At 35.6% G+C, this 13,268-nt stretch overlaps 1 protein-coding gene across 1 annotated transcript in view; it reads left to right on the top strand.

Moving 5' to 3' along the window:
* LOC150081562 (WD repeat-containing protein 3) overlaps positions 1–5,741 on the top strand; it is a 279,852-nt gene extending 274,111 nt beyond the window's left edge. Inside the window, 1 exon segment of the mRNA XM_090380245.1 lies at positions 5,583–5,741. Within this exon segment, the coding sequence (XP_090236371.1) occupies positions 5,583–5,741 (159 nt within the window).
* Positions 5,742–13,268: the final 7,527 nt, after the last annotated feature.

Raw genomic sequence — 13,268 nt, forward strand, 5'->3', positions numbered from 1 at the left:
AATTAATTAGTCTTTTATACTTTCTACTTGGGAAAAGCCTCAACATAATACCCAGCTAGGTCCATTTGAGTATAAAACTGAGGCTAGCTGGAGTTGTGAATATTAAATTCACCAAGTAAAATTACCTCATTGTTTTATAAAAGATGAACTGGAGAAAATTGAGTTGCAAGGGATTAATGGAGTTGGAAGAACAATAGAGGCAGCAAGTGAATTTGATAGAATGGGGGTAGAGATTTTAAGCCAGAGAAGGTAGAAAAGAGGAGATTCCAGATTACTAGGGTTAACAGCAGTAATCAGAATTATGCTATTTCACTAAGCAAATGGGCTGAAAAATGGCAGTTGAAGTTTAACATTGATAAATGCAAGATAGTATGTTTGAGTATGAAAAAGAAGGTGTACAGTCCAACATGAAGTTCTCTCAAAAGTGCAGACATGCTTCTAGAACTGCTGATGGAGGTTGTCAGTAATATACTGAAAGTTTGCCATCCAGGACAGAAAAGCATTTATCTTATTTTATAAAGTAACAGATAGGTTACATCTTGAATAATGCATATAAGTTTGGAAACTTCATTTTAGGTGGGCCTAGATCCATCTGAATGGGTGCAGAGAAGAGCAACGAGATTAATCAGGGGCAAAAAAACTCTTACCGAGTAGGAATTGGATTCTGTAAATTTCACTGCCTGGAAATTAGATATCTGCAAAAAGGCTTGATTGTTTAAGGATCATGTAAACTGAATGCTGATGGCATTCTTACTCTTTCTTAGGATTCACACACAAGAAGTCATAAATTTAAATGGGCAAGTGATGGTTGTAGAACAGCTGTGCAGAAATTTGCCTTTAATCAGAGAGTAATTGATTGTTGGAATAAACTTCCACCTGGTATTGCAGAAGTAATTGAATAAATTTAAAGGATTGGATAAATTATTAGAAGGGGTGAACGAATGAAGTAGGCAATTTTTTTATGACACTGATATGGTATAAGCTTGCTTCCTTGCATCATTTTGTCACTACTAATACTAATATCTTATGTGCATGGCATTGCTCTCCAAACAGGATATAATACTTTGCAGAACATGGCTTGTAACTAGCATATACTGGCCATAGCAATCTCAGTTGGAGGGAGTATGGTCTCCTCCATGAATAATTTCCAGGTTTTATTCACACATACAATGTGCAATCATCTGGTGAACATACACTTGTACAGAAATAATACAATAGTGCACGATACTGATTCTTCTAATTCTAATAACAACTACTATGTCACAGCTTGTTGCTTTTCAGAATTCATTTGGGCACTGTTCTGAAACAGATTTGTTTGGAGGTTGATTTTTGTTTTACTTTGCTTGTCTGAAAAAGTTAACTTTTCATGGAGTTGTATGTATTTTTATAATTTAAATTTTCATATTTCTGGTTTAGAAGACTTCTGGTTTCAGATTCTGAAATTTTTGAAGTGAATTTATTTAGATTTCTTTTTACCATATAAGTTTTAGAAATGAAAGATATCCATTCTATGTAAATTATTTTTTATTGGTGGCACTTTTTATATAATACAATAGGCCCTTGATTTAACGGACTTTGGATTTAACGGACAAAAAATTTCTGTCCTAAAGGAAAAATTTAGAACCTATTTATATCTGATAGCATCACACATCAGACAGTACATCTGTCTGATGTGCAAGACTATCAGACAGATGTGCTGAAAATTCCTTCTAATGAAATAAAGGCTGTTTTACTGTTCGATAATGCACCTGCTCACCCTCATGCTGAGAGGTTAGTTAGCAGGGATGGGAGAATTAAATGTGTTTTTCTGCCTCCTAACACTACTTCACTGATACAGCCAATGGATCAGGGTGTAATCGTTGCATGTAACAGGTTGTATAAGAAGAAGTTTTTGGAAGAGGTGATGGTTGTTTTGGAAGAAACAGAAGATGCAGAAGAAGATACAAGAGGCACCAAGACACTGCAAAATTTACATGCATACAACATCAGATCTGCTATCTTCAACTTAGCAGCTGTGTGAAAAGATGTGAAGATTGCTACCTTGGCCAATGCTTGGAAGAAGTTGTACGACGTAGAACCTGAAATGGACTTTGAGGGAGTTGAGGCGTCTAATTTTCTGGACACTCTTCTGAGGGTGGCAACAAAAATGCAACTGAAAATGATGTAGAACAGTAGCTCGAAAATGATGAAGGTGATTCGGGCTATCATATTTTTTCTGAGGGAGAGATTGCAGAAAATGTTCTTCATGGAGAACAAGAGGACGATGATGATGACAAAGACGAAGAATCAGTTGCACCTCATCCTAAATTGTCTGTTATAAGACAACATATGGATGACATCATGCGTTATTTTGAATCATCATCAGACCCTGATGTGCTTCCTTATTATGAACATTTTAGAGAATTTCGATCTACAGTAATAAGGAAGCAACACCAAGGTGTAAGGCAACTGAACCTTGATGATTTCTTCAAGATCACTTCATCAACTAGACTTGTTTCACCAGAACCCTCTACCAGCAAGGAATTAACACCTCTCCCTCCATATGACAGTTGTTTTTGACACTGAAAATTGCGATTCTTTCAATTAAGTTAATATTAATAGTGAATACTATGTATCTTTTTTTAACATTTTTTGTATGTTTTTTTATTCAATGGAGGTTAAGAATTTTAAAGTATTTTTTCCCTCTAAAATGGATTTAAATGAAAAAACTAATGTTCACATTGAAAACAACTTTGTGTGAGCTTTAAGAAAAAAAAAAAAAGTGTGGGGAACACTCCCTTAGTTACATTGTATAGTTTTTGACGTGTTTAATTAAAATAAAGTTTGGTTCCTGTCATAAATTTATTTTATATTTTTAACAGATGTTTTAGTGGCATGTATAAATGACTCAATGTACATTATAATAATATTCTATTCATACTTATACATTATAATAACATTTTAATACACCCTGTACATTGTAAGCTCATTATTAATATATGTTAACCCAATTTAACGAACTTTCGGCAATAGTCGACACCTCCTTCCCCCAATTAATTCATTAAATCGAGAGTCTACTGTAATTTTCAAAATGAACTAATAAAATACTGTAAGCTGATCTGTAGATAATTCAGTTTAGCTGTAGTAGGACTTGCATCCATATTTTATGGGCACAGGCAGAAAAAAGATGTTAAGTTTAATGAAAAACATTAATCTCTCAAATTGTAATGCTACCACCATGAAATGTCCCATATTGTACTACTAATGAGTAACAGTTCTCCAAAATGAGAAGTATAATGTTCAGTTATTAGTATTGTGGTGCCACTCCTGCAGACAGCCATTTCAATACTTGTTAGCGCCTCATCAGTACACCTAGTCACAAGAGATGCAAAAAAATGCATATTCAGTAATCCCTCACCAACAAAGGGGGATATGTTCCTTAAGAATACTGTGTTTAGCAGGACCAAAGTCCCACACAAAATGGATTATGAAAAACAAACAAACAAATAGTAAAATGTAATAGTAAAATATAAGAAAAAATGCACAAAAATTGAGCATTTTCCACTTATATAACATAAAATGAACATTATTGACAATACAATAATAAAAAACAATGTTAAGAACAAGTTAATGAACATATGCACAATAAACTACAAATGTAGTTTATTGTGCTTTTGTGGTTTAGTGCTCAAGATGTGGCCTGACCATTGCTTATACAAAGGGATAATCACCTCCTTTTCCCTACTAATAAAATTCCTGCTCTGGCAGCCTGTCTGCACTGCTCAGAAAACTTCATAACTGTGCACAATTACTCCCAGGTCTTTATCATTTTCTGCCACCCTAAGTGTAACACCACACAGTTGGTACATTTCTCTGGGGTTACTGCTACCCATATGCAGTACTTTGCATTTGTCAATGTTAAACTTCAGTTGCGACTTCTCAACCCATATGGTCAACTTTTCTAGATCCTGTTGCAGTAGCATACCATCCTTACTGTCGTTAACAATCTTACCACCCTTCATATCATCTGCAAACTTGGACATTAAGCCTGCTATATACCTTCATCAATATCATTGATAAATACAGAAAACAATACTGGGTCCAACACCGAACCCTGTGGAACTCCACTAATAACATTAGTCCATGAAGAGCAGTGTCCATTGATTTTACTACTCTCTGTCTTCTCCCATTCAACCATCCTTTTATCCATTTTAGCAACTTTCCCCAATTTGTACAGTAATCTTCCATGTGCAATAGTATCAAAAGCTTTCCTGAAATCCAAGTATGACAAATTATTTTTTGCATCCAGTTCTTTTGTGACCATGTCACAGTATCCAATCAAATTGGTCAGACAAGACTTCCCCTTAATCTGAATTATTACTGCAATCTTGTCTAGATGATCCTGCAATGCTTCTTTAACCATTGACTCCATTATTTTCCTAGGAACAGAAGTTAAACTAACAGGTCTCTAATTAAACATAAAATTACTATGATGATGTAATTACATAATTATAGTCGTATTCAATATTCATACATTGTCTCCTGCAATATTCTGAATACATTCCATTCATATGCCTGTTATATTTTCAACAGAAAGCCATGAGAGCAATTCTAGACACTCTTGATACCAAAAAGATCCAGGGTCCTGAAGGTATCTCCACTTCTTCTTAACATATGTGCACCAGAGTTAAGTTCTGTTTTGTACCATTTGTTTACACTCTTACTGCAATATTTTTCCTTCTGCATGAAAGAAAAACTTCACTGCACATTTATTATGTCCAGTAAAGTCTTAGAAAGGCTGACAAATCCCACCCTCTCAATTGTCTTCATAATGAACTTTTCTCGAATTTTTACAAAATAATGAAGAAATCCATCAGCTACTGACTTATACCATTTTGAAACTTCCACCTGATCAGCCATTGTCGATATGGATTCCATCAGCTTATCCACTGGTGATACTCCTTGGCTTGTGTTATTCCTGTTTAGACATATTCCATAGAAGGGTTTGGAGAAAGCAACACAACTGCCCTTGATATTACCAGCTGTAGTATTTGGTGATTATGTTAGCAACTGTTGAACTAGGATTGAATATCACAGTTTTGTTGCTGACACAGATTGATTGATAATATAGCATCCTGTGGTGACTCCCTGTTGGAAGTTACTGAACTCAATACCTCAATTTATCTGCTCTAAGTCGTTAATCTGCTTACTTCAGCATGAACACAGTTGTGTTTATATATACTCCTAACATGTGGATGATGGGTGTGGTTCGTTTTTCTCAAATCCCAGCTGTCTGGATACTTTTGCAATATTGTATATTTATTCAGTCACATTGGGCAAATGTTGCTCTACTATTTTCCCACATACAGCATTCTACATTAAAATTTTATATACAAATTTTCTGTTACATATGACGTTCACTATATTATGTAAAAAACATTTGAACCATAAACATTTTTTGGTTGAAGCCTCTGCCATGTTTCTCACTGGGAAATGTAATTAATGATTAATTAAATTAAAAAAAAAAAAGAATTCCTGGTACTCCTTTTTATGATAATTGCAACCATTTATATAATTAATGTGAAATATTTGCAATTTTTCAGGATGCAGCAGGCTTCAATATTGCTGGGCTGCAGTTCCTTGTAAGTAAATGCAGCATGCCAGAAGAAGAGGAGACATTCTTAGATACAACAAATGCATTAAAACCGAAACGTAAATTAAGAAAAAAAAAACAACGAAAAGCTATTCTAACAGTTGGGTAACTCATATTTGTTTTTTCTATTATAAATCAGTTGTACAGTTTTTTTTGTTTGTCAAAACTAAAATTTTATCATATGGTGTACAGGTGATGTAAATTTTGCTTTGTTGTGTGATGGTTATTAAATACATTAGTTTCAAATGGCTGCAGTAACAGTTGGTCTTAAATGTCTCATCACATCTTTTAGTGATAACTGTTTGAATACACATGGTAAATAGAGAAACTGCTGTAAATTGCTATCATGCATTTTAAACATTCACTTTTCCTGGCAACGAATTATCAGATTCTGTATGAGTTATGTGGAATAATATAGCTCTTAGGTAGATATTTCCTGAATAACTACTTTGTCCCTTAGTGAAATAAGTGTTCATACAGCATCTTTTACCTATCTACCTGTAAAATTTTGAATCCCTATTTTGCTTCCTACATATATTTAATGATATCCTCACCCTTTTCATAAGTATACAGTCATTGCTACACCAATCATGATGCAGCAGCAATTGCTGAAAAGATGCTACCACTGGTATGTATGCAAGTGATGGGACCTCTTCAGCATTACTCGTTGCAATTTGCGGTGATTCTCTTATGCAATAAAACAGTGCTTAATTCTGAAAATCATGATGGAGTTCACTTTTTTCTTTCTTTTTTTTTTTGTTTACACTGGTAGCAGTTAACATCTCTTCATCTTTTACTTGTTGCAGTTTGGGGTGATCCTCATGTGATAAAATAGTGTTTAATTTTGTAAATCATTATTTGATTATGCCACATTTATTTTATATTTTTAGTGAACTCTATTTTTACCATAAATTCATCCCATATTCCTCTGAAGCCATCAATCCAGTTGTGATACTTTACAAGGAAAGGAGATAATTTTTTCCTTTCCTTGTAAAGAAAAGGAAAGGAAAAATTTATTTCTCCTTTCAGAGCTAAGTTAATTGCCTACCTCAGCAGGAAGTTGAATATACTGAATTTTCTTATACCACAATTATTAGCTGTTTTATGTCTTCTGAAGAAATGAAAACATGTTTTACTGGGAAAACAGATTGTTGAATTCATGTAACAAATCCCGCTTATTCATTTCTTGCATGGGAGATACTCAGGTGGTTCCTTGAATCAAAAGAGTTTGATCTGAAAATCAGCTAAGCCTCAAGTAGACACAATGTTGTTGACCAGCTTGTGAGAGGTTTGAGAAACAAGCCAAGGAAGAACCAAAAAATAAATACAAGAAATAGGCAAATATGAACTTCACATCAGATCTCATGATTAAACATTAGTTGAGAATCTAGAAAGTAACATAAATCAAGATGTGAACTGTGCCCATAAACTAAAGATCAAGAGTTAAAGTGATAAAATTATTACCGGAAAGCTATGTACAGTGTTTTGAAATCTGGTCAAAATCTATTTAAGTAAAATATGTGTGTGCTTGAAATTTAAGTATAATCTTGTTGTATATCACAATTTAAATTTTTTGTACATATTTAGAAATTTTTAATTGCAAAAGAAATATACTATGTGGAAAGTTCATTTCACTTTATCTAGAGACATTCTGTTGTAACCGTTTTATAATTTTCCACATGATTAACAGAAAATGCTGTATATTACTTATTATGTCCTAATGGTGCTCATTGTTAAAATGAGCACCATTAGGACTGTGATCATATTAATTCTAATTTGCTAGTATGAAAGATAGTTATTTAGAAATGTCGAATTAAAATAAAAGATATGTACTTACTGTGCACAAAGGTGTACCCAAATTGATTTTTGCAGTAAAATTAAGGTTGCTTCATTATTAATTTGTTTTGTTTCCTGTGCACCAAGAATGTAGCATGTTTGCTTACTGCAAAGAAATGACTTCTGTTTTCCACCAGGCATGTGCAGGTCCTATAATTTATACATAAGTATTTGCTTTGCAACCTTGTAATAGGGAGACAGCTGTTGATTGAAAGAATGATAGAAAACTTGAGACAGAAAAATGAAATGAACCATATATGGTTTGTGGTTTACTTTCCTTGGTTTTGTTATGATATTTGTTTGTTGTGTTTGCAAAAAATTGTGGTCTAAGCAGAACTAGACTTATTTTTAAAAAAGAAGATTCATGCTTACAAAATTATCACACAAATAATACATATACAGATCTCTGTGGGAACTAAGTTACACACAGAAATCCCTGTTATGTAGCTTAAGATGAGAATTATCTGATTCTAATAAAAAAAGAAAAAACTTTTCTCCAGAGAGAACTTTGATTGAACTGGCTATGAATTTCCTCCCCTCCCATATCAGCTTAGTCAAGAGTACATTAAAAAAAATAATGTATACACTAAACTTGTATTGTTCTTGCTAGGTATAAATATGTGTGTGTGTAAAATATTAATTTGTAAATCTTTATTGTAAAAGTTTCTAAATAAATATTTATCTTTCTTAATTCAGATTGGTTAATTGATCAAACAGCAATATTCACTTTAAGAACCAGAGTTTACAGTGGCTAAGTTTGTACTCATTCAAATGAGTGTGCTCTTAACCTGTTCATAAGAAAGTAGTTTGGGAACTTTGAGGAATATTTTTGTGTGTCCAATAGTAACCATAATGTGTGTCTGTATTTATTGTTATTTATACATAAAATACTATTACAGCATTCTTAATGACCAAAAGCAAGTAATTGCTAACATTTGTTTCATGTATTATGGATTTTTTTTTTCAAATCTTTAAAACTGGATACTTGAAATATCAGACAAAACATGTTTTATGAGGCAGAATTACTGCTTAAACTAAGGTAACTGAAGCATACTTAAAACATGCCCAATTTATGGGATTCACATCAGTTGTATGGTAGAAAATTCACAAAAATCTTGCCATTGAAACTGGTATATCAACTTTAGGCAGTAAACTACATACTCTCTCTTCAACTCTGTGGGGTGCAGAGTGTTAAACAAATCTTGTAAAGGCGCTTCCGTAGCCAGGTAGACAGGAGCAGCAGTGTGTAGTACACACTTCTTGATTAGACCGGGGTTCAAGCCCGTGACCACCAAATACGGAGGATGTGGAAAGGTCAGGGAATGACCGCTGCATATCCCCAGAGCAATATGGCCTTAGTTGCTAATGCTCCTAAAAACCAAAAAATAACAATAATAAATCTTGTAAAGCAATGGAAACAAGAGTGCTCTCATTTGCTTTCTTCACATAAGGAACTGTGTCATGTGTGGACATGTGTTTATGTAAGGGGCGGCTCCTAGAACGTCAGTTTAGGCGCCTCTGTAGCCAGGTGGGAAGGAGCAGCGGTGCGTTAGCACATGCTTCTTGATTAGACCGGGGTTCGAGCCCGTTACCACCAAATATGGAGGATGCGGAAAGGTCAGGGAATGACCACCGCATATCCCTGAGCAATATGGCCCTAGTTGCTAATGCTCCTAAAAACCAGATTACAACAACAACGTCAGTTCAACTCCGCCTCTTATCTCTGTGACGAACAGTATCACTACAAATGGGCCAGATATGTGTGTGACGTCGGTTTGTGTGTGTTCTGTTGTTATGTTCTGGCCACTTGACTACCCAGAAGCATCAGTCACCTGGAAAGATGATTCGGGGTACTTGTCCACACCACGGGAAGGTGGGCCAGTTCCAGTAGATGGGACACCTATGGTCTCAGAGTATGAGACAAAAAAAAAAAAAAAAAAAAACAAAACCCTTCTCTGGGGCCCACTCCAGAGGGGGGGAAAAAAAAAAAGAAAGAAACCCGAAAGGAAGAAAAAGAAAAGAATAAAAATAATTAACTAAGATAACAAAAAAGAAATAATAAAAAATAAATAAATAAAATAATAAATAATAATAAAAATAATTAACTAAGATAACAAAAAGAAATAATAATAAAAAATAAATAAATAAATAAATAATAAATAATAATAATAATAAAAAAATAATAAATAAAATAAAATAAATAAATAAAAATAAATAAATATATATACCAAAAAGTGAAAAGGGAAATATATATATATATTGGTTTTTAGCATATATATGCAAACATACATACATACATATATATATATATATAGATACACCAAAAAGTGAAAAGGGAAAAACCAGGGGGGGGGGGTGGAAGAGAGAGATAAAGAAAAGAGTAGATCTTCCAGTTGTGCAACCAGTAAGAATGGCAGCATAAAAACACCTCAGTGCCTCCAGCCAGATGGATTTGATCAACCTGTGTCAGGAAGAGTAGGACATTATTGTGCTAAATTCCATCCAAGACAAGGTGAGTATCTGTAAACATGTTGAGTGATGGTTGAGCTGTCTGCCTTTTAAAATATTTAATTTGTAAGTAAATACAGTTTTGAGAGCTTATTGGCCTCCATCATTCAAGATACATCGATGAGCCAAAACAGCTTGTACCTAGCGAGGCATGGACACTACAAGATTTCTAAATGTGCCTTGTGGTATCTGGTACCAACACGTAACCAGCAGATCCTTTAACTCCTGTAAGGTCCGTGGTTGAGAAGCTGCAGATCGGAGTTACTGTTCCAACACAAACCACAGATGCTTGATGGGATTGATGTATGGAGAATTTGGAGGCCAGGGCAATACCTGGAAGTCTTCCTCATGTTCCGCGAACCAGTCTTGAACAATCTGGACGGTATGACATGGTGCATTATCCTGCTGAAAGGCAGCACTGCCAGAGGGGAAGACCGTTGCAATGAAAGGTTGTACCTGGTCAGCAATGATATTTAGGTAGGTGGTAGATGTCACAGTACCCGGCACATGGATGACTGGACCTAGGGTATCTCAGCAGAACATCGCCCAAAGCGTGACACTGCCGTCGCCTTGTTTTCGTCCCATGGTGCATCCAGGTGCCATCACTTCCCCAGGTAAACGATGCACACGTATCCGGCAATTGACACGTTGCAACAGGAAATGTGATTCATCAGACCAGATTAACTTCTTCCAGTCGTTCAAGGTCCAGTTTCGATGCTCGCCTGCCCATTGTAGGTGCTGTCGCCAGTGAATCGTGGTTGGCATGGGCCCTCGGAGCAGTCTGTGGCTATGCATTTTTGGCAGGGTTTGATGTACTGTGTTGTGACACATTACTCCTGTCACCAGAATTCCAATTATTGGCGAGTTGCGCCACAGTCACCCTTCTGTTGCCACGTACCATCTGGGAGAGCCTTTGCTCACCTTGAGCATCGATGAGACGTTGTTGTCCAAGACCTTTCTGGCGGTTCGTGGGTTTTACCTCCTCAGACCACTTTTGGTAGGTAACTAACCATGGCTGACCGTGAGTATCCCATGAGCTGTGCCGTGTTGGATATGCTCTGACCCAGTCATCTGGCCATTACAATTTGGCCTTTGTCAATCTCACTTAAGTACACTTTCCCATCTGAAGAACAAGAGTCACACTGATTAACGGAGCTCAGTATCAGGTGTTTTTTATACCATGTCCTGACCTGCGCATGCGCTGTAGTTCACCTGCAGTTGATTCGATTTGCATAATAACTCACTGGTCATATTGTTTTGACTCATTGGTGTAAATTGCATTAGAAATATATCTTCCTACAGCATCACTTGTTTTGTCAATGGAAATAAATATTTTTGCCAGCAACTTGATCCCTCATTGGCACTTGTTATGTTTGCATTGTTTTGCTTATTGGCAAAATAAAAGCTTAACAAATGTCCAGATAATTCTTTTCCTGATGTTCACTCACTTGAAATGTATTCTTTTGGGGAATGAACTAAATTAATTAGTTCATTCTCCAGAGGATTGGTCAAACTACAAACTTTCTTGCTGAAAATTGCAGTTATTTTGTGTTTTGAAGTTTTTAAATGTTTTGAAAAATGTTACTTATTGGAATTCACTGCTTTTCACACACTTTATAAAACAAAAATATATATCATTAGATAATGCATCATTATCAAACTGTTTAACTAAATTATTATAAATTTAGTTAAACAGTTTGATAACTGTTTAACTAAAATAAAACATGCCTGTCATGTCAGCCTGACATTGCCATGCAGTATTGCATACCAGTAAATAAGTATAAACCATGGGACATCTAAAGTTTATCTGGTATTTCACACACTTTTTAATATTATGTAGTGTAGGAGAATGTAAAGAAAGTTTTTAATTTCCAAGTTCATTATTTATAGTGTTAAAAACCTTACTTCCCAGAAACTTGGAAAGGAACTGGTAAATATGCTTTACCACTTTACTGATCAGTCAAAATACTCTTAACAACTTAGCAGATGGGTTGAGAGGCGGCAACTGAAGTTGATTGTTAACAAATGTGAAGTGCTGCATGTGGGTAGCAGTAACCCCCAGAGAAACGTACTAACTGTGCGGTACTACACTCAGGGTAGTGGAGAATGAAAATGACCTGGGGGTAATTGTGCAGTGAGATATGAAGTTTTCTGAGCAGTGCAGACAGGCTGCATGAGTAGCTCATGGAGTATTGTCAATGATATATAAGAATTTTGCTAGCAGGGACAAGGAGGTGATTAGCCGAGTGGTCAGGAGCTGGAGTGCAGTAGCACATGCTCTTTGAGTAGACTGGGGTTCAAGCCCCTGACTGCTGAATACGGTGGATCTGCCAACCCGCAATGGACCAGCGTGGCAGATTATGGTCCATGTCCCTCAGCATTAATTGTTGAGGAGGCTTCCATCCTACAGTGGGTTGATAATGGCTGCACTTTACCTTTTTTTTTTTTTTTTATCCTCTTGTATACGGCAGTGGTCAGACCACACCTTGAGTACTGCATACAGGTCTGGAGGCCTCATTTTAGGAAGGATGTAGATTTGCTTGAGCACACGCTCAAGCAGAGAAGGGCAATGAGATTGATGAGCGGAATAAATAAAATAAATTAATTTTTCTGTTTATACTCTGGAACAATCACATGTTCAGAGGAGTTGCTCTTACCAAGAAAGGCTTAAGTTCTGCAAATTGCAGTGTCTGGAGATTAGACACCTGCGAGGTCATCTGATTGAGGTGTATATGACCTTGAATGGTTTGAGCAGGCTCAATGCTAATGGAATTCTTGCTCAGATCAGACACCTGAGGGGCATAAATTCAAATTGAGGAAGGACAATTGGAGAATAGATGTGCAAAAATTTGCCTTTAACCAGCAGGTGGTTGATAGTTGGAACAGACTTCCATGTAGTGGAGGTCAACAACTTAAATAAGTTCAAGGTAGAACTTGACGAACATTTGGAATGAATGGATGGGTGAAATGGGAAGGTTCCCCCCCCCATGATGCTGTTTAAGCTTGCTTTCTTACATCATATGCCTCTACTAATGCTAACTATATTGATTTTTTTCAGAAAATTATGACCTGTGTACTTTGGCAACATACATGGCTGTACATCATGCATATAAATTTCCTGTTTTCATTACTGCTTTGAGTTTTGCCTGAAATTCACTCACTATTTCAAGTACCTGCCAGCTTTTAGAAACCAAAAAAGATGACATTTATTAATTAGTTCATATTAATTCACTAATTAATGAATGTCATATTTTTCAGTGAATGGTAACTAATTAATGCATGTCATATGCAG

This window comes from Mastigoproctus giganteus, chromosome 8, assembly GCF_048544385.1.
Source record: "Mastigoproctus giganteus isolate SK-2022 chromosome 8, ASM4854438v1, whole genome shotgun sequence".
Lineage (NCBI taxonomy): Eukaryota > Metazoa > Arthropoda > Arachnida > Uropygi > Thelyphonidae > Mastigoproctus > Mastigoproctus giganteus.